Source organism: Carcharhinus amblyrhynchos, chromosome 12 (assembly GCF_965287045.1).
Source record: "Carcharhinus amblyrhynchos chromosome 12, sCarAmb.v2.hapA, whole genome shotgun sequence".
Lineage (NCBI taxonomy): Eukaryota > Metazoa > Chordata > Chondrichthyes > Carcharhiniformes > Carcharhinidae > Carcharhinus > Carcharhinus amblyrhynchos.
The window spans coordinates 42,685,299-42,712,590 of record NC_137335.1 but is presented as its reverse complement, the minus strand read 5'-3'; the positions used below and the strand labels follow the sequence as shown (position 1 = coordinate 42,712,590).

The following is a 27,292-nucleotide window of genomic DNA, read 5'->3' as shown; positions in this document are numbered from 1 at the left end:
TTGTTCAGGAATATTCTGTAAAGTTCGAGATGGCCCCAAGACCCTCCCTCAACGTCCAAGATCACCAAATCGTAATAAACCTCAACCACATTTTGCAAGATACATTAGAAGTAATACAAGATTTATAAATGAGCCATTCGCATTTATGGAAACTGAAGCTACAATGTCAAAGCAGGTATTCTAATGGTTTATACACCCTTCATGTTAATTCTTTATACTGTTTAATTATTACTCCACTTGTATTAAATACATATCTAAGTTAAGCTTGTAACTTACATAAATATTATACAACTCTTGTGTTCATTGGTATGGTTTGAACAATAACAAAAATTTATATACAATTCTTGAAGCTAGGAAAACATCTCGTGCTGCTCTGCAGAGGTGTAATGAAAAAAATGACACTAAGCCAAGCAAAGAGATATTGAGGAAAGGTGATCAAAGCTTGATCAAAGACATTTGTTTTAAAAAGATCTTAACAAAAAGATGGAGCAGTTCAAGGAGGCAATTCCAGTCTATAGGGCTTAAATGCTGAAGCCATGGCTACTAAAGATGAGTCAAAGGTGGGGATGTTTTAAAAAGGTCAGAGACAGATAAACAAAAAGTTTTTGTGGATTTGTAGGGCTGGAGGAAGTTATAATGATATAGAGGGCCATGAGAACTTTGAATTTGAGACAGTGGAGAATTGGGAGCCAGTGTAAGTCAGCAAAGACATGGGATGATAGGTGAGAGTGACTGAATGCAGAATAGCTTATCAGAGGTAGAATTTTGGAATGGCAATCCGGTATATTTTCATGGAGAGCAACAACTAGAAATAAAATGTGATAATTAGTGAATTAAGTCAGTTCCAAATTTATATATTCTCAAATATGAGTTAACTAAGTGTTTTGCTAATAAATCAATGCATTTCTGTCAATCCTCTTAGCTAGAGGATAACCTGGAGTGATCTTGTATAAGCTCCAATAGTCATAGTGGGGAAGTTGTTGCCTGTCCACATGTTCCGTAGAGAATCAGAATTTTAAAAAATAATTCTGACTGATCTTCTAGTATTTATCTTTTCTAAAACAGATTAAGAAAAGTCTTAGCGGCTCGGAATTTGATCAGTTTCTTGTCAATTTTGCATTTCATATTAAATAACAATCACAGTTTTCAGCTGATCAATCTAAACAGCCCAAAATTAATAACAAAAATTCTGAATTGAACTCTGTGGAATGTTGAAAAGAGCTGTGTTTTGCTCTCCTGTGCAAATGAATAAATTTGATCCATGTAAATTGTATGTCTTAGGCTACAGTTAAACTGAATGGTATATTATATCTTCACAAATAAAAATTGAATTTAAATGTTTTGTATTTACATAACAACTTAAAGCTGGAAGTGTATTCATGTTCACACAGTCATCTATGCATGATTATTTTACAGGTGTTTTGTTACTAATTATGTAACAAGTTATGCCCCATAGCAACAATGCTCATATTTTCATGCACTGATACTGGACAATTTACATACCTTTGCAGCAAAGCAGTTGATAGGAATTAGTTTTAATAATGAAATAACTATCAATACTCACTTGCCTCATATCTTAAGACAGGTATAGCTGTATTTTGGATATTTCTTGTACAGCTACACACATAAACTGGATATTATAATCCATTAGTGTGTGAATTATTTTCCACTTTTTTTTCTCATTAGTAGATAATGTTACAAAATACCATTTTTAAAACTTTCTTTTTCACATAATATCAGCAAACTCAATGATCAAAAGTTAAAAGAAAAAAGATTGTAAATACCAGCACCATGAGCAAAATCAGCAATAAGGAAAAAATAAATGCAGAATATTTGAATAAAAAAATGTCTGGAGCTGTGCTCTTAGGGTGTGACTGCCTCTTGGGATTCAGCTATTCAAAACTGCTCCTACTTCACTAATATAGATTTATAATGTCATCCAAACCCCTCATGAGTGCTGTAATCATGGACTGATGCCTGAACGTGTTATTGAGAATTGTGCACCTCACTGTCATCTTTTCTTCAGTGCACACAAAACACAGTAAAACATATCATACTAATTCTCTCTATTTAACTGATGTCCTCTGCATTAAAAATTTTATTCACTTTGATGCCACACTATGTAGCATAGTTGTTAATTGCATTGTTATGTTCCTGTAAAATGGAAGCAATTGTTACTAAATAAGTCATTTGTACAACTGTTATCTGGTGGACAATGCGGTTTTTTCATGCCACACCTTTTTCAAAATGTACTACATTGCTATTTCAAAACTCTCTGCCCATATCTTATTTTTCACCAAGTCACTCTCACTTACCACCCCAAGTAATTCCATTCCATGATAATAACATTTAAGACTGGGAAATAAACTGGTTGCATTATACCTGACTGTGGGGGGAATGTTATGGTCCATTGCTGGTGACTTCACAAGCAGAGTGGGAGAGCATAAAATTCCCCAGATCATCTACTCATGTCCCTCCCCATCCTGTCCACTCGGCCAGCCTGTCCGCCCTTGCCTCAGTTGAGGCCCTTGGCAAATAATAATCACTTAAGGACTGTTTTCCACCTGGCTTCAATTTTCAGGCTTGTGGGAAGTGTTCATGGGTTGAGAAGCCTGGAAGGGAACTTGACTCAGGCCTTGAAAGGTGTGCCTCCTTTAATGGCCCCTTTTCCACATCTAGCGGCATTCTCCCAGCCCACGAGATCTTCCTCCAAGGGCACTCCCTTACCCCTCGGCCTCTCCATCAAGACACTAACCCTCTCTCTTGTGCCTCACCTACCTACTCCACCATGAGACCACAAGCACTTACTTGGTCTTGGACTCCAGGACTTTGTGGTTGAGAATTGCTTGTAGTTCCAGTCCTGGAGTTGTTGGAGCTACAGAGCTGCTGGCCAATCAGATTTTCTGGCAGCTTTCAGAAGCAGGACTCCCTCCCGACTGAGGAGCAGAAGTCTCTGTGGGGTGGCACGGTGACACAGTGGTTAGCACTGCTGCCTCACAGCTCCAGCTACCTGGGTTCGATTCCCAGCATGGGTCACTGTCTCTGCGGAGTTTGCACATTCTCCCCGTGTCTGTGTGGGTTCCCTCCAGATGCTCCGGTTTCCTCCCCCAGTCCAAAGATGTGCAGATTAGGTTGATTAGCTATTCTAAATTGCCCCTTAGTATCCTGGGATGTGTAAGTTAGCAGGATTAGCAGGTAAATGTATGCAGTTATGGGGATCGGGCCTGGATGGGATTGTTGTCGGTGCAGACTCGATGGGCTGAATGGCACCCATCTGCACTGCAGGGTTTCTATGAAATCCTGCCTCCTGATACTCAGCAGTCTTTGGAGCATTAAATAATTTTAGGACAGCCAGTACTGGTGGAGCTGCATTCTCCAGTCACTCTTCAGATGGTAGAGCAAGAAGCTCCAGTGTCCGAAAAACCTTGCCCTTTGTCACCAAGATGAGGAAAAATATTGTTCATCCATAATCATTCGAAAAGGCTCTAGTTTTGGCCTTTGTTTGGTGTGGGGCTAGATCATCTCAGTCAAAACAACAGAGGAAGCAACACATTTGGCTTTAATGTCTTCTGACTAATGAAAGAAAAATCAGCAGACTTCCTACACCTGCTCCCATGATCCATCACTGCTGTTTGTGAATATCAAGTGAAGATAGAATTGGTTTAACTGTGATGTTTGCACAGTCAGGTATCTGGCATCACCCACTGCCAGGCTCATGCATGACTATTTTGGCATGTTTGCTAATGCCTATAGACTTATTCCCAGTGCGAATCATTGCCTGCAATGCAAGAGCAATAAAGGAAAATGAAAAGTTGTTTGTTAGTTTGTTTTGTTGTGTTTATTAGCCAAAAGTATAAAATTCCTTCTGGTAATGCATTTAAAGAGTCCATCTCTAGATTACGATATTTTACTTTAAACTTATTATTTTTTCAAATGGCATCAAAACTTAATTTCGCCTATTGTGCCAACCATTTTGCATTACATTTTTGTCATTTAGTCAAATTATAGTGCCACCAGATCTGATGAAATTCATGTTTTAAAGGAAAGATTGAAACAAAGAAAGAAAAGTCACTCCCACTAATTTATGAGGGCTTGTTGCATTGCTGCTTAAGTGTGGAACAAATTCTAATATGCTTCACAGACTCTCAGAAGATTTCAGCTGTACTTTTTAGTGGTTGGGTGGCTGATAAGCTGTCAGTTCTAAGGAGAACAAAGGAAATTAAAAAGAAGAGAAATCAAGAACAAAATCCAGATTAGAATATGAAACTATAAAGCTGACAAAGGAATAGAAATAGATAGCATTGCTAAAAGCTATAGTGTCAACCTTTTGTTTTCATTCGCTCATGGAATGTCAATGTCATCGGAAAGGCCAGCCTTCATTGCCCATCTATTGAGGCCACAACCAGATCAGCCATGATCTGATTGAATGCAGAGCAAGCTCAAAAGGGCCAAATGGCCTACATCTGCTCCTAAATCGTATGGTCTTGAATCGCTGCAATCTTTGATTTAGGGAAAAGTGTTGAATCTATTAAATTAAACATACATGAATATCTTAGACTTGAAAATCAAAGGTAAATTGGTCTAATTTGCTGATGACAGAAATGTAAAGAAATAGATGTATAGAATCATAGTACAGCCCATCAAGTCCAAATGAACAATTCCATCCAGGCCCTATCCGCGAAACCAAAGTATTTATCCTGCTAAACCCTCTGGTACTAAGGGGCAATTTAGTATGTTCAATCAATCTAACCTGCACATCTTTGGACTGTGGGAGGACCATAGCACCCAGAGGAAACCCACACAGACACGGGGAGAACATGCAAACTCCACACCATCACCTGAGGCTGGAAGTGAACCCTGGGACCCTGGTGCTGTGAGACAGCAGTGTTGACCACTTTGCTACCTTGTGGGTAGCAAAGATGTACCACATTGGATCAGTTATGCAATTGGGTCAACAGAAAGCACGTAAAATTTAACATGTGTTACATGCAAGACAGAAAAATTTGGGACATATGTATAAAATGAATGAAATTGAATAACACAAGATGACATTTGGGAAAGGGGACTGATATTAATAGTATGCACAATGATGAAAGCAACTTACTGAGGATGCTGGAATCTGAAACAACAGAAAATGCTGGAAAATCTCAGTAAGTCTAACAGCATCTGTGGAAAGAAAAAAAAGCTAATGTTTCGAGCCTTTTGATGACAAAGAGCTATAGTCAAGTGCTCCAGACTCAAAACATTAGCTGTTTTCTCTCCACCGATGCTGTCAGACCTCCTGAGATTTTCTAGCATTTTCTGTTTTTATTTTCAATTACTAAAATGACAAACCAATTATCAAAGTTGACACCACACTGGGAGATTTAGACACAGCTTTACGGTATAAGTGTGCCGATATACTGCCAAGGCCAAAGAACATGTCATATTCAGATATTGTAAATGATTTTGGCTAATATGTGACAAAAAAATGTATAACTATTTGAAAGGATATGGAAAAACAACACAGAAAACATCTGAAAAATAAGATGCATAATAAGAAAAAATGAAAAAATGAAAACAACTTAAGTCTTACAGAGTAGAAAGAAGTTAATTAAATATGGTTTTTATTGAAGTATCTAAAATACTAAATGATACAAACTAATTAAAACCCTGACTATTCATTCAAAATGTGGCAAGGAAACAAGATTGAAGGTCATAAAGAAACAAGTCATAACAGAAATAAATCAATAGTAAGAATAATATGAAAATAACTTTTATTCAAAGTTCACAAATACTTAAAAAGTTCATAAATCTAACACACATAGAAAAATCACTGGATTAATTTAAAATTCAATTAGATCTAATGATGAAAAAGATAATGCATGAGGGGTGAATTTGATTTGTTTTTCTCATTCTCCAATAAAGTACTTAACTATTAATCAAGCTTTGGACACAGAACCACTGTTGAGATAATTCTGGATGTGAAACTCAGCCGAGCATTCAAAAAGTCATAATGCCAGTCCTTGGGAAACATCAACAAAGAGCTTAATGGAATTGGCACAACCAAATGTTGTTTAGTCTAACCTTCACCTGTCAGTCAAACAGTTGAGAAAAGATTTTTTGTTTAAGTTTTTGTTTTTGATTAAAAAAAAGGGACATTTAAAACACTTCAGATCATGACAATTATATACATCTTTTCTGCCGTTCAAAGAGTGTTTTAAGTGTGCTCCATCAATTTGTGACTCCCACATTGTGGGCAAAGAGTAAAGTGGTATCTGTTTGAACTCAGCACTGAGCTGATTTCATCTTCCATCCTCAGTGAGTGATCCTCCATCCCCGTTTCTCTGGGGACAAAAATTGTATCTGTTGGAAATGGATAAGGATCTCCCATATTAGGTCCATTGCCATTTTTAAAGATCTGTGGAGTCTTCCTGATGCCACAAAATCTTTTCTTTCAATGTTCTAAACTATAGAAAATATACCCTATTTAACATTTTAAATGACTGAAAAACTCTCTCCATACTTATAGTTTCATCTGTCCTTTAAGTGGACATTCTCAAAGAACCAATTCAAAGCTATTCTCAGCTTCTTCTCCCTTTTCTGGTGGATAATTTCCACTCCCCCTAAACTGAATTTTATGGTGAGAAACAATTTAGAAATTCCTCCCTCCAGTCAAATCTTGCTGCTTTGTTTAAACCCTCACGAACATTGTCTCCTCAATCTGTATGCAAGCTCTCACCCACATCCTGTATGATAAACAATAGAGATGTACTGCCTCTATCCCTCTGCTCTTTCTCTTGAATTCTTGTAGACTGTCTATGAAGTTCACTGATGTTTTAGGAAAATCTGCAGTCTGATCCTACAATACCTCCCTATGGACTCTTCTCTCTCAGACCCCATCTTCATGGCAATGTGAATCACAAGGGTCTTGTATCCAAGTAGAAATGCTAATTAGCTGTCCCTGGACTACAATTTTATTTTATCAGGAATTAAGTAGACAGATTGAAGTATAACCATTTACAAAAACTAATATTTCTAACGCTTTCATGTGAGGTTTTGGAAATTGATAGTACACCGTTAGCATAGCTGTTCTGGTCATTGGTTACAGGCATGAATATCTCGCCTCTCCCTAGCAGTAAAACAACCCGGGCCTTCTTTTGACCTTTAACTACCAAGCCACCAAAATCTGTTCTTAGGCAGAGTTCAGAACAGGTCACTTGACCACCCCTGTATTCCCATTCCCCCATTTTATCCTAAATTAAAGCGACAGTCCTGAAATACAACAATCTTACAAACCTCATATTTATAACAGCCAAATGGAAAGAAACTTGGAAAAGTTTAATTGTTCCCATACAATTTCCTGGCATCCCTACATTCCTGAAGAGGTGAATCAGCAGACAGAATACAAGAAAATTATGTATACAGGAAATATCTTATCACGTTCTAGAAGCCCAGTAAGGAAAGAGAATAAAGATAATCATTATTTTGCAAGGCTTTTTGTCTATTGTTTTGTCATTCTTTAACAGTTTCACTGGATGAAACATGAATCACCATTTCTGACACGACATGTACCAACTTACAGCTTGGAAAGCACCCAGAGGCATGATTATCAGAACTTAACATCTAAACCTCCTGCGCAAACAAGACATGGATGTAATCCCAACAAATATCCTTGCTCAGGCATAGGTAAGCAAATGTATTGATGGAAATAATGTACTATTTATTAAGATTAATTATTTTCTGACAATGCTGTAAAATTGATATTAATCATAAGTTAGCAGCAGGATGGAAATATAAGCACAGTAAAATCACTCAAAGGCTGATTGTTAAAAATAGTGAATTGTGCAGGTCATTCTCAACAATGAAATAGAAGTGTTTCTACAAAGGGGAGTATTCAGTTAACATATTACCCTTTCATCTCTGAGGTCTGGGTTTAATTCCAACCAGACTTCTGGGATAGTTCCCCAGTCTGGTACTGTAAGAATCCTCCATGAGATGAAATTGGGCAGTTTGGGTACAGTTCTTACTGGTGTGCAGTTACACTGGAAACCTGCCCTAAAATTTAAAACAATTGGCATTAAACTGACAATTACTTAGGCCAGATGACATAGATAGGCTAGTGGAATGGGCAGATGGAATTTATTACAGAGTATGAGGTGATACATTTTGGGAGAAGGAACAGGAAGAGGCAATATAGACTTACTGGCATAGTTCCAAAGTATGTTCAGAACGGAGGGACATGGGGATTCATGTGCATAAATCCTTGAAAGTGGCTAGACAAAACGAGTTAACAAAGCAAGTGGGATCTTGGGCTTCATAAATGCAAGTATTGGGTGTGACTTTGCACTCTGTGTTTTCTGTCAGCGAGAACATTGACACGGGCACAAAAGATCACAAGAGTTGGGAAATGAGATTCTCCGGCAAGATTGCGTTTCCCAATTTCCCTGTCCCTTACTGGTGACATATCAAAATTCCTGCCCTCAATTTAAATATATTTTAATAAATTTACATGTTTCAAAGGCCTTCCCTCAACACTATTCCCCCTTACAGAATATTGGAACTTCACCTAAGGTTCACAACAGGTTTATGAAGATAGGAAACAGTCAAGGGATCCCACCAGGGACACCAAAGTAAGTAGGCACAGATTGGAACTACCTCTGGCACCATTGACACTGTCAGTTTAGCACTGCCAACCTGTGCTGGGGCAGTGCCAAGGTGGGTCCTCTGGGGACGCCCATGGCAGCGGATCCCCTCATGTGTGTTGGGTAGGGCTGATGCTTTTGAGGGGAAAGAGTGCCCAAGAGACTGCAATATCGGACTGTGGTAATGGGGAGGGGGTCACCCTGATGTTTTTCAGGTGAGGTCCTCAACATCCGTAGGGGGGGGGTGATGGGAGTTTATTTTTAGTGCTGATTGGGGCGCCCTTTAAACACTTGATCGCTGTGGAACTGGCCTTGCCAGCACCATCAGGCCTTGCCCTGCAACACTGACAGTGTAAACCATGCCCCCCTGCTTTTTTTTGCCAGTGTATCAGAAGATCTGGTCTGCAAACTCAACATGCATCTGGAGAAACACATCAGTTTTCAGCCTGACACTCCCACAAATTAAAGGAAAATTTCAAACTCAAAAACAGGGAAGCTGTGTTGAAGCTTTATGAAGCTCTCGTTAGACACGTATTGTATCCAGTTCTGATCACCACACTTCAATAATCGTGTGAGAGTCCTTGAGTGGGCGCAGAAGAGATTTGCCAAAACCGCTCCAGTGTTAGGGTCCCGGATCAGAATCCCAAGGTATATTGTGAAGCCACAGTAGACTCCAACAATTTTTCTAATTTGGCATAAATATGAGGCCTCCACCATTTTAAGTTGATGTTTTCTTTGCAGTTCCAGTTACTGAAGTTCAAAGACTCTCTCTTTCCCTTTCCTCTCTCTCTTTCTTTTTTATTTCTCTCTCATTCCTTATCCTTTGCCATTGCCACTCTCTCTCTCTCTCCTTTTGTTCTGCCATTCCCTCAAGGGGAAACATCTTTTCAGCATTCATCTGGTCAAGTCCCTTTAGAATCTTACGTTTCAATAATGTCACCTCTCTCAATCTTCTAAACTCCAAGAGATACAGCCCCAGCCTATCCAACCTTTCCTCATAAAAAAACCCCTCCAATCCAGATATCAATTGAATGAATCTCCTCTGAATTATTTCTAACGTATTTATATCCTTTCTTAAATAAGGAGACCAAAATTGTACACAATATTCTAGTTGTGGTCTTACCAACCAATTGCAGCAAAACATCTCAACTTGTATTTTCTTTTAGTTTATTAGTATCCACCAAAAGTTCTGGTGATGCTGATTCTGCTTCTAGCCTTATTTTCAGAATATTCTGTCATTCTGCTGTCATTGTGTAATCTGCCTGTGGCCTCTATTTGCACTTGGATGTCTTTTGGGACTACTACTGTAAGGTCTCTCTCACACAGCTCAAGACTTTCTCAGGTACATGATAATTTTCTAATGCAAGAGTCAGTCTCAGGTCCACTATTAGAACTAGCATTGAACTTTCTTATTTTCCATCCTTTTATTCCATTCTGCCAGTCCACAGACCTCACTTTTTGACCAGAACCTCGAATATCTGACCACTCAAACTTGCCAACAGCTTTTTCTTCATTTTGCACAATGATCACTGGTGGAATTCTGAGTGTAAAACGGACAAGAAAACAGCCAGGTGAGAAAATGGAAGATAATCCTGCCTCAATGCAAAATATTTAGACCTAAAATAAATTTATCCCTAATTGGTTTCTCATCGCAAGAAGTCTCACAACACCAGGTTAAAGTTCAACAGGTTTATTTGGTAGCACAAGCTTTCAGAGCACTGCTCCTTCATCAGGTGAGTGTTGATGAAGGATGATGACGTAACAAAGGAGCACCTAATGAAGGAGCAACGCTCCGGAAGCTCGTGCTGCCAAATAAACCTGTTAGACTTTAACCTGATGTTGTGAGACTTCTTACTGTGCCCACCCGAGTCCAACACCGACATCTCCACATTATGGTTTCTCATCATACTTCTCCAGGTTAAAAAGTATTTTGCAAACCCCTCAGCTTTCAGGCCACCTTAGCTAATTTGATTGACCTAGTCTACACATAGATTAAATTCCCCACCACTATTAGATTGCCTTTGTACAAACTTCCAATAATTTCTTGTTTAATGCTCTGTCCAACGGTATAACTGTTAAGGAGGTCTATAAATTTTTCCCGCCAATGTTTCCTGATCCTTGCTATTCCTAATCTCCACCCATACTCATTTCATTTCCTGATTTTCTGAACCAAAGTCCTTGTCACTAATGACTTTACATCATTGTTTATTATCAGGACTACTCTTTTTCCATATGATCTATCTTAGTAATTTGATTACATGTTCAGTAACCACTGTCTTACTTTCATAATCGATTACCTTCCCCTGACCTTTGCATTCCTATGGGCCTTATGTAATTCACAATGGGTGCAATTTTTCCTGCCCACTGCGCTGCTTGAGTAGCGCAGCAGGCCAGGAAATATCGTGGGGAACCTGTAGCAGGAGTCCCAACTGGCACTCAGCTAATCGCAACTTTCCCAGGCCATTTTTTAAAAAGTGTAATCAGCATCTTGCTGGAAATCAGCACAAGGTTGATTACAATATTGAAATCTTCATTTCCATATCATTAGCAAGCTCTGGATGGCATCGTCCAGGCACGCTAATGTCCGCACCATGCATTCCCCCCCCCCGACCCTGCTGCCAGGAGAGGTTCCCATGAGTGGCAATTAAAGCTGGTCCGATCAATGGGGGCCAATGTGATCACCACACAAGTAGGGACAAAGGTCATTGAGGTCAGCTGGGAGGGCAGGGGGGCCGCCTCTTGGTTAGTGCCAACCTGGCAAAGCCAAGGGGGTGGTGTCTGAGGGGCAGGGCCAGTCAGTGTGCATTAGAAATCAATGGGAGAGGGAGGGAGATGATCGGAGCTGGCCATGGGAGCGGGGTCGTCAGGCTGACCATGAGGATGGGTCAGGGAATCTGGTGATCGCAAAGGCCTGTAATTGGCAGGGGGTGGGGGGTTGGTTACAGAGGCTGGAGGGTTGGGGGTGGTTAGGAAAGCCATAGGGAAGCTGGTGATTGGGAGAAACAGTGTGCATATGCCATGTGCCAATCGCTCCCTACTGAACAGATTGATGCATATGCAGTTGCCCACTTAATGCACTGATTCCGGCCTCTCAGGCTGGATTAGGCCCCCCTCTCGGTGTGAATCCCCCAGCAGACTCCGTGAGGCACAGAATGCCACAAATTCATCCCCTAAGTAGACCCAAAAGCAGGCAGGAAATTCTCCCATTTTTCCACCATTGGGCACTTAGATATTTTGAAGAAAATTGCCCCCCTACATCTCCAGAATTAAAGTCCAACTTGTGACAGTTTATAAAATGTCTTAGAGTTCTTCAAAATTGTCTCCAAAACCTCAGCCTTTATGAAAGCTCCTCAGCCTGCATGTGTAAAGCATTTAAAAGTGTAGAAAAGATGGGACTAATCATAATTCTCACTAAGGCAGGGGATATCACTCAGCACTGAAGGTAATTTGGGATTCCCCCCATAAACCAACTGATAGAGACTACACCCTCTAACCATCTGAAACTACTTTGGTTGATCTGTTAAAATCTTATACAGCATTTTACCTGCTATCATCATGATTCCTTTCATGGAGGCCAGACTGAAAGGACTTTCAGCTGCAGTATTCATTACTACAGTGTTCATCTTTCCACTCATGTCTCTAAATCTGTCATTAACAAATTCCCTTTCATTATCAGTCAGAAACTTAGCCAATGCTTCAAGTCTGATCCACAACCATTTCCCCAATTACCCTTCTTGCCCCGTATTATTGTAGAAAGAGTAAATCTGATTGTCTTGGCTATAAATTGTAAAATGAAAATATTTCTGTCTTTGTCGATACCATTAGGTTTCATTATAGTTACGTGCCAATGGAAAGCTGACAACTGAACATGGTGGTGTCCTTCAATACTTTTACATACTTCACTGTTTGCACTAATCTCGTCAATGAGCCTTGGATACCCCTCATAAACCTGCAACCTTTTACTGTATTTTTAAATCTCTGACAAGAAAGATTAGCATTTTGTCTGTGTAGCTTTAATACAATTTGCTTTTTTGCTCTCTAATTATTATTACCTAATCTCATACTTTGAAAACATTCTGATCAGAAACAGCAGGTTTTGTTTGGAGGGTGCAATAATATCTTGATTAGATAAATAACAGATCCACTTACTTTCCAAAAACAATTGCTTTATCAATGTCCAATTTCATTTGTACCTTTTTCATGGACTTAACAGCAAAAATAGCTCACAAGAGACTACATCAATACTGATAAAGTGGCTTATACCAGCTATTTTGCATGTAATCACTACTCTTTTTAGTGATCTCAATGAGTTATCATCCCCATTTCTAAAGCAAGTAGAACTTTCATGCTTCCTGATGTCATGTGGTCCTCACTACTGAGTGAATTTAGATAACATTTTAGCCAATCTGTTCCACTGTTGAGGTGCAACCGCTATCTAGCAAGGCACTAAATGCATCTACAGCTAACATGCTCATCACTGGACAAAAGCTTCTTGTGACAAGTACAATTCCTTCAAACCTGTCATTATCATCCCCTGCATTTTAAATGTTGAAACCTCTACGCCTTTAATTTTGCAGCAAATATCCTTGTTTGTAAAAGTTCCATTTGTCATGGCTGCGTGAGCTGCCAGAGTTCAATCTCAAAATCATGTTGTGAGCTTTTTTTACTTCATGTAGTCCTAACCCAATGATTGGACTCAATGGAACTTCCAAATTTGAACAATCGCTTATCACCTGGACAGCACTGTGGGTGCTCCTATAACAAATGGGCTGCAGCAGTTCCAGAAGGCAGTACTCCACCACCTTCTCAAGGGCAATTAAAGGCAAGTAATAAATGCCTGGCGATGCCCACATCCCATGAACGAATAAAAAAAAACACACTATGCCATTTGGGCAGTTTCTGCAATCATCTCAGGAAACCTACCACTTAAACTGCAACACCCCAACTTAGATCTTCAAATTGACTGAGGGATTTGCTGTCCAGTGACCCCTACTGTAAAGTGCACACTATTAGTTGCTGGGTGATGCTGGTTGGGCTTGACCATGATTTCTATCACCATCCAGAAGCCTGTCAACATTCCATGCTTGAGTTCTGTCATGGAAAATGTTTCTTTTGATATAGTACGAAGGGTTTGTGGATATAGCTGTTAGCAGGAGTCTGTGTCTTCCAGAGAGGAACAGAAAAAACTGGAGATCATAAAGAACAGAGAGAACATCTAAACTGTGTGTAATATTTCTATTAATCATAATCATTTAAGGCAAGCAAATTTAGTGTATTTAAAACTGCTTCAACAAAGACCATATCAGGTTTTTTTTGGTCTTAAGAATCATCATGAAAGTTATTCTTGTTTAATTCATTAGTTACCAACATCCATGGTGAAATAACTTCATAGCTCTGTTCTTAGATGTAAGTGTAGCCTTGTCCTCAAGAGTATGAATTTCCTGCTATTGTCGTCACAATCTTAAAATTATAGTGAATTTATTATATTTATACCTAAAAATCATTGTGCCAATGTATAGTAAATAATCAGCACACACACACCATTTTTTTGAAAGTTGGAACAAATGTTACAGATTCCAATTAATTTAGTAATGTGTGTAGGTGTGTCTGGAGAGGGGAACCTTAATATTATACTTGTTCTGCTGCCTAAAGGGGGATCTTTAGGAGGCAAAGGATTTTTTTTACAAATACAAGTGCTGACAGCTTCTGTTGGAAGAGATGTTGGGGAATTATTGAAGGAATAGGTGTTGGCCATTCATGGGCTGTAGTGCATGTTCCAGTGGAGGATATGGGGAAAGGATAACAAAATAGAATTAGAGTGAATAACTCTAGTTACGGGCCTGATGCTACAATTAGCCTGTAAATTCTATGTTTTTATTCACTCTAGAAGTACAGGTGTAGTTCCTACACTGTAGCCATTTGTCGATAGCTCTGCAGTTAATCCCCATAATAATGTGGCATCACATTTGAAATGTAAATTGATTATTAAGATGCCAAATAACTGTTTACCCTTGTATGGTGCCCCTGAAGTACAGAAAAACATCTCAAAGTTCTTAACAGGGTGGTGAAAAGTAGTGGACGCAAACAGTAGGGAGACAGAAAAACAGAAAACATATCTGAGTGGAGGGACAGGAGTTCAATCAAAAATGAAGCCAACGTTAGCAAAATATAAGTTTTGGGGAGAGGTGTCACCAGAGAGGGATTTGAAAACAAGCATGAGACCTGAAACGTTACTTCTTTTTCTCCCCAAAGGGCCAGAATTTATGCTCCGCCCCTCCACCAGGTTCTGCAGTAGTGGGTGCATAAAATTACATGGATGGACTTCCCAACGGCATTCCCCTTGCCCAGGCCCAGATGTAATTTTACAGCAGGGTGGGTAGGGTCTTAGACAGGAAACCCATCCACGGTCCTATTAAGATCCTTATATGGCCATTTAAGGGCCTTTCCCACCCAACCTCAATTTCGTTGAACTGAAAATGGTCTTTTCAAATGGCTTGAAGCCATACCACACGCTCACTGTGAAACAAAATTGATTGTTGGATGCCCCAAATGTATTTCCTGTCCTTTCACTGTTCAAACAATGCTTCAAAGGTCCACAGAAAATAATTTCATGTAAAGACCTGGCATATAACCAACCAATGCTGTTGTGTATACCTTCTGGGACAAATTTTGATAAATATTACAAACACGTTCTGTGCCTTAGAGATCTATTGAATTTACTTAGTCACAGTAAAGTAAGAGAAGTATATAGAGGATAAATCAGGCTTGGTTTTATTAAGTTTTTGTATACTGCCAAATTGCTGTATGATTTTAACCGTGTCTAAATATAATTAATATCAGTTTCACTTTTGATTTAATAAATTGAATTGATGAACTTTAAACCAGCATCTTATAACACAGAGTCTATAAATAATCTCCAATATGTGTTGATTCTGGTTTGACATTAGGATATCAGTTATTATCCATGGCACTGTATGCAGTTAAGAGGAAAATATGTTTTCCTCTTGAATCATTGATGTATTGCATATATATATATTCTATTTAGGAAGGAACATTAAATTATATAGTATGTTATGATGTCATCAGGGCATTTAGACAATGTCTCATTTAATAAATTATGGTTATTTAGGTAAACATAGGCACATAGCAAGCTCCCACAATTAACAAATTAAAGTCAATCTCTGTAGGCTGTATGAAGATGTCAGCCAGAGCAACAGGAGAACTTCCTGCTTTTTTTTTTCCAATGGCACCTTCAGATTTTTTATACCAGAAAAGGCATCCCATCAGAATGACGCACTTCAGCTTAACCTTGGTATTGCACTAAATCATGCAATTCTGTGATGGAGCTGAACTTACAACTCTGACTCAGAGGTGAGACTGTTATTAAGTGAGATAAGCTGGCTAAAATGAAAATGCTAAATAAAGACTTAAGAACATAAGAAATAGGAGCAGGAGTAGGCCATCTAGCCCTTCGAGCCTGCCCCGCCATTCAGTAAGATCATGGCTGATCTGTCATGGCTCAGTTCCACATTCCCGCCCTCTCCCCATAACCCTTAATCCCCTCGCTTATAAAAAACCCATCAACCCGCGTCTTAAAAATATTTAGCAAGGCAGCCTCCACCACTTCAACGGGCAGAGAATTCCAGAGATTCACCACCCTTTGAGTGAAGAAGTTCCTCCTCAACTCCGTTCTAAACCGCTCCCCCTTTATCTTGAGGCTGTGCCCCCTAGTCCTATTGTCCTTTCTGAGCGGGAAGAGTCTCTCCACCTCTATCCTATCCATCCCATTCATCATCTTATATGTCTCAATGAGATCTCTCCTCATTCTTCTAAACTCTAACGAGTACAAGCCTAGTTTATTCAGCCTCTCCTCATAGCTCAACCCCCTCAACTCCGGTATCAGCCTGGTAAACCTCCTCTGCACTCCCTCCAAGGCCAAAATATCCTTGCGTAAGTGCGGCGACCAAAACTGCACACAGTACTCCAGCTGTGGCCTCACCAATGCCCTATACAGCTGCAGCAAGACCTCCCTACTTTTATATTCAATCCCCCTCGCTACGAAGGCCAGCATCCCATTCGCCTTCCTGACCACCTGCTGCACCTGTAGGCTGGGTTTTTGCGATTCATGCACAAGGACCCCGAGGTCCCTCTGCACCGTCGCCTGCTGCAGTTTTTCGCCACGTAAGTAATAGTCCTTCCTACCATTATTCCTACCAAAGTGGACCACCTCGCACTTGCCAACGTTAAATTCCATTTGCTAGTTCCTGGCCCATTCGCCCAGCCTATCTAGATCCTTCTGCAGACTCTCCACACCCTCCGCGCAATTAAGTTCCAAACTGTTTGCCATCATAGTATTGTTCTTAGAGTTGATCTCTACAGCACTAGTAACAGTTTATTTCCTCGACATTTCCTATGACATATTTCAGGCAAAATAAATAAAATAGAAAAAGACAAAGTTAATACCTGTTTAGTCAGCGAACTTAATTTCTAGTTTTAATACTGTGTTAAAATGCCATTACAAAATGAACTAAATATTTCCCAGATTTTTTGATTCAATATGTAAAAAGATACAATATACATAGCATAATAATTAACTAAAAGAATAATACAAGAGAAAACAAATTCTCAATATGTTTTCTCTTGTATTCTTGTAGAAAACACATTGAGAGTTTGTTTTCTAAACTACAGTGGGGAAATTTCAATAAGGCCCATTGCAGACAGGGGAACTATGACCTGATGAAAGTAATGCAGGCAATACACACAATTTTCTTTCCTGCTCATCTCGATGATTGTGGAACACAGCCCAGTAGTAAATGTGTTTATTACTGAGTAGCTGCATGCTCAACAGGGGACACAAATTCAAGCTGGCACAAACTGGTGCTACTTGAAGTCAGTTTGCTCCTCTTAAATGAGAGGTCCATTGTAGCTGCAGCAGGTGCTGGAAATAGCAGGGAAAGATTATAAGTGTGGGAAGAAGTGGAGTAAAGGAGCAGCAAGGCAGAGAAAGAGCTTCAAGGTTCTCTCCCTGGAAGTCTTAGTCTTATTTCTACAGGAGACCCTTCATAAATACACCAAAAGGCAACTAGGTGAGATGGTCATGGAGGTCATTACCAGGTGCCTGGTCCTGAGGTCCTGGATTTAGTGCTGGAAAGAGTTTGGTCACATGAATGGTCAGTGAATGCAAGGGCATTGACTATGAGGAGAGGTTGAATAAACTAGGATTGTTTTTACTGGAAAGACAGAGCCCAGGTAGAGACCTGATAGAGGTCCACAAAATTATGAGAGACATAGACAAGATGGATAGTCAGAAGCTTTTTCCCAGGGTGGAAGTGTCAATTAAAAGGGAGCACAGGTTCAAGATGAGAGAGGGAAAGTTTAAGGGAGGTGTGCAGGGGAGGTTTTTCATGCAGAGAGTGGTGGGTGCCTGGAATACACTGCCAGAGGAGCTAGTGAAAGCAGGTACATTTGCAACATTCAAGAGGCATCTGGATGGGTATATAAATAGGGAGAGAATGGTCCGAGTAAGGGCAGAAGTATTTTTTTAGTTGTTACAAATTCATGATTGACTCTGGCTTGGGGGCCGAAGTGCCTATTCCTGTGCTGTACTTTTCTTTGTTCTTTGTTTAGGTAGTTAGAAATAGAAAGCTAGAGAGGGAACAATTCTCACCTCCGCTAGGAGCAGGGAAGTGGCTAATGTTACGCCGTTGTTTAAGAAGGGTGCCAGGCAAAAGGCGGGGAATTACAGGCCGGTTAGTTTAACGTCTGTGGTAGGTAAAATGTTAGAATCCGTCATTAAGGAGGAAATTGCGAGGCATCTTGAAGGGAATTGCTTGATAGGGCAGACGCAACACGGTTTCATTAAAGGGAAGTCGTGTCTGACAAATTTACTGGAGTTCTATGAGGATGTGTCTAGGGCGGTGGATAGAGGAGAGCCGGTGGATGTGGTCTTTCTGGATTTTCAGAAGGCGTTTGATAAGGTACCTCACAAGAGGTTACTGCAGAAGGTCAGAGGACATGGAGTTGGGGGTAGGGTGTTAGCGTGGATAGAGGATTGGTTGTCAAATAGGAGGCAGAGAGTGGGGGTCAATGGGTGCTATTCGGATTGGCGGTTGGTGACTAGTGGGGTGCCCCAGGGGTCGGTGCTGGGGCCTCAGCTATTTACCATTTATATAGATGATCTGGAGGAGGGAACCGAGTGTAGGGTGTCAAAATTTGCTCATGACACCAAGATTGGGGGAAAGGCAAATTGTGCGGAGGGTGTGGAGAGTCTGCAGAAGGATCTAGATAGGCTGGGCGAATGGGCCAGGAAATGGCAAATGGAATTTAATGTTGGCAAGTGTGAGGTGGTCCACTTTGGTAGGAAGAATGGTAGGAAGGACTATTACTTACGTGGCGAAAAACTGCAGCAGGCGACGGTGCAGAGGGACCTCGGGGTCCTTGTGCATGAGTCGCAAAAACCCAGCCTGCAGGTGCAGCAGGTGGTCAGGAAGGCGAATGGGATGCTGGCCTTCATAGCGAGGGGGATTGAATATAAAAGTAGGGAGGTCTTGCTGCAGCTGTATAGGGCATTGGTGAGGCCGCAGCTGGAGTACTGTGTGCAGTTTTGGGCGCCGCACCTGCGCAAGGATATTTTGGCCCTGGAGGGAGTGCAGAGGAGGTTTACTAGGCTGATACCGGAGTTGAGGGGGTTGAGCTATGAGGAGAGGCTGAATAAACTAGGCTTGTACTCGTTAGAGTTTAGAAGAATGAGGGGAGATCTCATTGAGACGTATAAGATGATGAATGGGATGGATAGGATAGAGGTGGAAAGACTCTTCCCGCTCAAAAAAGACAGTAGGACTAGGGGGCACAGCCTCAAGATAAAGGGGGGGCGGTTCAGAACGGAGTTGAGGAGGAACTTCTTCACTCAAAGGGTGGTGAATCTCTGGAATTCTCTGCCCGTTGAAGTGGTGGAGGCTGCCTCGCTAAATATTTTTAAGAAGCGGGTTGATGGGTTTTTGATAAGAGAGGGGATTAAGGGTTATGGGGAGAGGGCGGGAAAGTGGAACTGAGCCACGACAGATCAGCCATGATCTTATTGAATGGCGGGGCAGGCTCGAAGGGCCAGATGGCCTACTCCTGCTCCTATTTCTTATGTTCTTATGTTCTTATGTTCTTATAAGTGAAACAATGGAGTAATGGGCATGAAAACACACTCCAGAGCACTTAAAAGACAGGTAGTGTGAGGAACTAGAAGTTTCTAGAAAGTTTGAAGTTAAAGGAATAAAGAGGGACTGTGATTGGAACAAGGTGCTGTTCATTGAAGCTAAAGACAGAACTGGAAGTGCAGACCTGGGTGTAGTTGATTAGGGAACAGCCAGCCATCTGAAGCAATTGTAAGTTTGGTGCCCTTACTTTCAGCTTTGGAAACACTAGTATTTGATTGGGTACTGAGTATCAGAGTTTTGTGTAGAGGTTTGGATTCTTGTGGCAATTCAGGACAAAGGAATACTGAAAGTAGTGTGGAAAACCTGGAGGTGGATCGTCGATGAAAAATAGCAGAGGGAAAGCATTGTTTGAAAGAAGATCTTAAAGCGTATTTTTTTGAAAGTGTAGTTCAGAAACACTTTTGTGATGACCATCTAGGGGAATTTGAGGAGAAATCCACAGAAGATCATTTAAGTGATATCTGCCACTTGATTTCTGAGTGTGTCTGCCCATGGTCAGCCTGAGGACTTAAAGGAACTGTGTGTTTACTGAGACCATTATAGCACAAAATACATTGTATAACGGATAGGCCTTCATTACACTCTGGTCCGGTTTGGTGGATCAAAGGTGGCTGGAGATGCAGACCAATGTAGGATGAAAATATCACGGGTGCTGCCAGTTAGTTGGCATTCACCAAGATAATGTTTTAGGTGTAGTCAGACTAACTACATATTGAGAGAATGGTACTCCTTATAGTCTGTTACATTAATGGAAACCCCTATTATAAACATGACTGGGCAAGTGGTACCATGTGGAGACATGAGATATTGTTCACCAAACTTTTGACTGGAGTGATGATGGGCATACTGATTTTCATAATGTACAGACATAGTGAGAGAGAAAGAGAAACCTCCAATAGCACAGGAGATATTTGTGTTGAATGATTATGAAACAAAATTGTCAGTAGACGAGCAAAGTGACATTCGATTGCATGACTCCAGCTAAAATGATCTGTTGGTCTTGTGTCACAAAATACGTATTGACTGTGACACTTATTATCATAAAATTGAACAAGAACAGCTCTTCATCTAAAATGTTGCTGTAAATGGAGAACTGACAATTTTGGGATTTGTTTTTGAAGAACAATTGTGTTCAAGGACTGACAATGTTTTAAATGAATGACATTTTGTTTTTGTATTGTTTTGAACTTACCTATTTCTTGAACTGTCACCAAGTGCCACAGGTGGATTCCAGTGAGTTTGTATCTTCTCCAAAGGTTTATCGGGAATATATATCTTTCATTCATCAATATGATGCAAGGAAGTATCCAAATGAACCCATCAGAGGAAAGGTAAGGAAGGCTTTAATGCAGTGTAAAGTTATTGTACAAACTGCATTAAAGCAATATTTAAATAAATGTTGAATTAGTCTCAAAGGAAATTCACGGGTTAGGTACTTCAAATGTACTTAAAGGGACTCCTTCAAGCTAATTAGGTAGTGCACAATTTGGTCTGGAATGAAGCCATAAAGCTCAGAAAGGGACCTGATTAAACATCCAATCTGAGCTGAATGAGCTGATGTTGGCCAATGTGTGCAAAGGAGCAGAATGGGGAAGAGGAAATAGAAAGCAAGTAAAGAAAGAGTAGAAAATGATGGGAGATAAAGTCAACCATTACCCCATAATGAAACACTGTACACTTGGACAAACTAAAAATATTAAAGGTAAGCCCTGTATTCTCTGTGAAACAATGGTAATGTCAAACATACACTGGAATTTCACAGAAATACCACGTTTGACCAATGGTTATATTATTGACCTCTTAACTAAAATCTTCCAAAACATCACATTTTCACTGATCTGTTTATTTTTCTGAAGTTTAATATACAATAACATTCCTACAACCTAAGAGTGTTCTTAAATTTCTTTCTCCACCAATGCCCATCTAAGACTAAAGTATATTTGGACTAAATATGTCCAATCCTATTCCACGGCGTAATGTAATCAAACAAATTGTGTGCTGCTGATGTTCTGAACGCCTGATCGCATTACAATGTCTTCACACTAAAGCCTTATTCATAAAACTGACAAGCAGTTATGCCAGTATCAGCACATCTTGGACATGGGGTTGTTGGTGGGAGGAATGCAGCACTTGGCTGCTGATAGATCTAGTAACAGTCAGTTGAAAGACGAAATCACTCTCCTTTTTCAAGAGTGATGGTTGCACCAGCGTCAAAATTTCAGCTTTTGAGTGCTGGTCCCCACTCGCCCACCCGATTAGATGCAACCCATTCAGCAACCTTGCAGGGAGTGGAGGTGGTGGTGGTCGGGTGTTGGGAGGGAGCTGGTGGTAGTGAGGTGATGGCACAAGATTTGACCTATTATCTCTCACACACACACATACTACAACATTAAATAAAGAGTGAGCTTGATGTTATTTTTCAGCAAGAGTATTAATACTGTCACTGCAACTGTGTTGGAGTTTTAATCCTTTTCCACTTTACTAAAAGCAATTAATATATTTCAGTGAGGTAGCTTACCTGATCATAGGATGTTGGTTGGTCAGGATGTCATGGGGGACCTTCAGTTTGGGACTCCCACAGTTTGTGGGCTGACAATCTGGGATGATGTGGGTCAAGGCAGGAGTGTGGGGGGAGGTTGCATTGGTTGTTGAGTGAAGTTGAAAGCTTCATAGTGTCAGGGTGTCACAGGCTCAAGGGAGGATAGCAGTCCTCCAGGTAGAGGGCTGGATGAAGAAACTGGTGGGTTGCTCAGAGAAGGGGGAATTCAGAGGCCAGAGGCTCAGAGGGGGATATCGGAGATGTATTGGAAGTTGAGATCAGCTGTTTTGATCAGGAGTGGGGGTTGGGGCCTGGAGGTTGGATCGGAGACATCAGGCAGTATGGTGGTACTGGGGTTAGCATGCTGCCTCACAGTCTGAGAACCCAGGTTCGATTCCTGGTTTGGGTCACTGTCTGTGCGGAGTCTGCACCTTCTCCCCATGTCTGTGTGGATTTCTTCCGGGTGTTCTGGTTTCCTCCCATAAGCCAAAAGACGTGCTGGTTATATGCACTGGCCATGCTAAATTCTCCCTCAATGTACCTGAACAGGCTCTGCAGTGTAGCAACTAGAGGATTTTCACGGTAACTTAATTGCAGTGTTAATGTAAACCTACTTGCAACTAATAAATAAACTTTAACTTTCAGAAGGTCAATGGTGGGGGGGCTCCCTTTCATGAGGGTTTCTCAGCCACATATCTGGATCTAGAAGGTAGATATGAAGATATTCAGCTCCTGAACCAACCATTCTCACTTCAATAAAGCTGATGGGTTTCCCACTCCGAAGGAAACCAACCAAACAGAGTTATACTTGAATGATAATGAAACTTGCAGTTTCATGATCAGAGTCAGAGTTCTAGTCCATCTCCTTGGAGCAGATTTGAGTCAGGAAGCCTTATTTTTTTCAGACTTTAACACCCAACCCAACAAAACCTGCCCTTTTTTAGGTTAAGATTCAGCCATAAGGACCATTTTCACTTTTGCAGGAAAGCAAATATACAAGGAAGTTTTTTTTTTGTAGATTTCAAGTGCTGTGACAAGGAATAAGGAGAAAAAAGTTTCCTCTAGTTGGGAGTCAGTGCTGTGGATCAACAATTTAAAATTATTCCCAAGAGAGTGAGAATACAGGTCAGGAGAAATTTAATTATACAGATTACTCTTACAATGAGGAATGCTTTGTCTCAGGAGATAGTTAATAAAAATCTACTAAGGAATTAGTAGATAAAAAGTATTTAAAGCAGAAGAAAGTACAGGGATCCAGAGATAAAACAAGGAAATGGAATTAATGTTGGTTTGCAACTGATGCAAACATGATGGGATGAATGGCCTCCATCTGTACTGTAAACCTTTATGGTTCTATGGTTATAGCTTTCAATCTTAAATGATGAACAACAGTTAAATGCCATTTTTCATTTATTATATATTTAGTATTGAAAGTCAAAACATTTTTTTCTGACGATTGGTAATATTTATTTACTGGATTGCATTCTTTTGCATTACATAATTTCTTTCATGACGGTCACAGCACAAAACAATATTAGAATTGGTTGCTGCTAACTATATCTTACAGCTAAGCAGTATTAATGTGTAAAGGTAAAAGATAATGTCAAGTGGTCCCAGATGACCATAGGCTGTTCTCCTCTGAGGGGGAGAGCTGACTTGTGGTGATTTAACCTGAGGATCACCACACCTTGGGTAAGGGACAAGGTTGAGAAGGTAGGCCTTCATCAATAACCTCAGTTGATACAGTAATTAAACGCATGCTGTTGGCATCACTCTGCACCACAAACCAGCTGTCTAGCTAACTGAGCTAACCAACCCCCCAATGTGTAAAAATATGGTAGTGACAGGTTGTACAACAAAATAGTTCCAAACATCCCTCTGGAATATAAAAGTGTAGCCTTTTGAGTTCCAGCAGTGGTAAAACACAAGTTCAGTCATACCAAGCTGAGGTCATATGGTTCTCAGGGGAGGGAGGGAAAACCAGAGAACCAGTTATGACACTCAGCTGCTCCAGAAAAAAAACGCTGATCAAGTTGCTTTTTTATCCTTCTAATAAATGTGTTTAATCTCTGCGTGTATGAAGCGCATTGAAAGATGATCAAAATTCAATTCTAAATCTGTCAGCCTATAATGTAATCAGTGTGCTATAGTATCCATGGGAACCCATGCTCCAAGACATGAAATTAAATTGAGATCATCACACACAGTATAATATTCTGGTCACGTGCATTTGAGTGATAAATGATAAATGCATTCAAATTGTAACAAAATAAGACTCCTTTTCTTTTAGTCGTTTCAGAGCCAAGTTCTTAATACCAAACTTTCCATTGTTGTTTAATTTCATGAATAAGTTGAACTGACAGAATATCCATTATCTGCTGCCTGTAGATAACTGAGCTAAGGCTGACAGCCAGTGGAGTGGAAGAAGCAAGAGAGTGCCAACACTTGAGCTAATAAATGAACTCAGCCTCCAGCTGCATCCACTAGATGCTTGTGTTCCGCTTGTTAAAGCTGAATTTGTTTCCTTTTCTAGCGTCATGGAGCCTTTGTGTGCACACAGATAAACCCACAGAGTGGAAAGATAGCTCCCAGAGGGGAAGAAACATTCCTACTTACTGGAGGGTCACATTCACTGGAACAGTTAAAGGAAGAGAAAGGAAACATGGGGGAAAACATTTTGGCCTCACCCAAGCCCAGCTCAATGAATTTTCAACAGATGCTATGTTCTGGAACTTGCTTATCAAAACCAGACTTGGAGGAAGCAGCCAAGGCTTATACCAGAGTTCCTGCTGAAGGACAGACAGATGAAGTACACAGTGGACTCAGTGAACAACAGCAAGTTGCTCTTGATCCCATTTCAGCAACAAAACAGAAGAGTAGCTATGTTGGTATGGCTGCGAGCGCACCTTCGCATATATCACCTCCGACAGTGAGCTTAATATCTCAGACAAATTCACATGTCTTAGTCAGCGACAACACCAAACACAAACTGACAGAAGTCAGCACTTAGAAAAATCACAGCCTTTTTTAAATGGCCTCGCTATTCGGTAGCTTAATCTTTACAAGCATCATTTTTGTACCAAAAAGAAGCTTTTTGCACTTTACATAAACTTGTTATTTTCAGTCTAACTTTATTTTCATACCTAGTTGGTGCGCAGCTATTTGAGCCTGCTTCTGTAATTATTTATTACCAACTGTAACTCTGCTTTTGATCACGTGGTTCTACGTGCTGTATCTAGCAGTACCAAATATTCAGAAATTCTGGCTTCAACTTAAAATGGAATTTTTCATTATTTTTTCGTTCATTGGCTGGGATTTTCCGGTCCTGCCCGCAGCGGGCATAATGGCTGGTGGAAGGGGAAAATATCACAGCAGTGAAAATGTCAATTTCCTATGGCAGAAACACAGTTTGTATCTTCTGCTCTGCCCTCAATTGTAGCACGCCTTTACCATAACGTCATGTCAGGAATGTTATTTGAGTACATTAGAATATCATGAATGCACATTAGGAAGGCAGTGCGCTGGAATGACGCCTCCACACTGGAATGAAAGGCCATACTAGCGACTAATTAGACCACATAATTCATAACCACGTATAAGTGGTATGTCCCTGCCGACCTGCATTTCGCCCATGACTTTCAGATTTGTTTGTCTACCTTGCATCGCATCTTGGACTGCACACCAACTTCACAGGCAGCACCGTTTCATTTTCAAGCGAGGTTACAGAGGTTAGGCTGTATATACTAAACTGGCTGTGAGCATTATAATATGCTGGGGGGGAGGTGCTGCGGGGTGTCGTGTCACGAAGCAAGTCACGAGCAAGAGACAGGGCTGGAGGATTGCGGCTCAACTGGAGAAGGGAGGGAGGGAAGGAAGACAAGACTGAAGCATGAAAATCTATCTACTTTCCTAAACTCTGAGAATACATCTTCCCCAAAATGACATCCCATACGTTTTAATACGATGAGCCAAATCCAGCAAATAATTATCCCACAGGACCTGTATCTTTTTTGGAGCAGAACTCTTGGGTCTCACACAAACAGATTTCTGTTGCTTTATTTTCTGCACAACAGCTTGAGTGTGCTGCAAGAGCTCTGCTTTGAAATTAGGGTGGCTATGATCTAGGTCTCTCGATTGCAAGTCTCCACTTTGCTTAAGAAAGTATCTGTTTGACCCTGCGAGGCTAATCTCTATCTCACAAGTTCTCCGTGCAGCTAAATCCTTATCAGTTTATTTTGTTAGCCACGTGTTACATTTCATTCCAATCCAACTTCCTACACTATTGGGTTCTTAGTTGATAATGGAACATTGTTCCAATCTATCCTGGTGTCCAATCCCAAACGTGAAGTAGTTGGGAAAGATTGAAATGTTAAAGGCAGGAATTAATTAATTTTTTAAAGCATAATGTAATCCCACATGCTACATTGCAGCTACATACAGTTAAACACTACATCATACCTTTTGTGATTGAAAGTATGTACACTTTTTCTTAAAGTGTCAATTTTAAAAATGTACTAAGCCCTCTCACGTTGCCTAAATGTTGGGATTTAATGACATCATTCATGATTCAAATATGTCAGTCATGTGTTTTAAACTGAGTTAGGCATCTCACTAACGGTAGTTTGTAAAATTGAATTCAGTTTAAAAGAAAATAATGAAATAAATCTGGAATTAAAACCTCTTGTTAATAATGGTGACCACAAAGCTACTTACTGTCATAAAAATCCAATTGGTTCACTAATGTCCTTTGTATAAGGAAAGCTATGCCCATATCCAATCTGGCTCAGATGTGATTCCAGACACAGAGCAATGTGGTTAGCTCTTAGCTACCCTCGGGAATGATCAAGCAAGCCACTTGGTTGTTTCAAATTGCTACAAAGAAGAGTAATCAGAATAAAATTGGATGGTCTACTCAACTTCAA

The 27,292-nt window shown here is 40.4% G+C and overlaps 1 protein-coding gene across 1 annotated transcript; it reads left to right on the top strand.

Annotated features, from left to right (window-relative positions):
- LOC145350588 (ciliary microtubule inner protein 6-like) lies at positions 1–26,154 on the top strand. Its single transcript, XM_080199789.1, has 4 exons — positions 1–175; positions 7,509–7,668; positions 21,047–21,162; positions 24,904–26,154. Exons 1-4 carry the CDS (start codon positions 146–148, stop codon positions 25,378–25,380), a joined length of 783 nt encoding a protein of 260 aa, XP_080055915.1. The 5' UTR covers positions 1–145; the 3' UTR covers positions 25,381–26,154.
- The last annotated feature ends 1,138 nt before the right edge of the window (positions 26,155–27,292 follow it).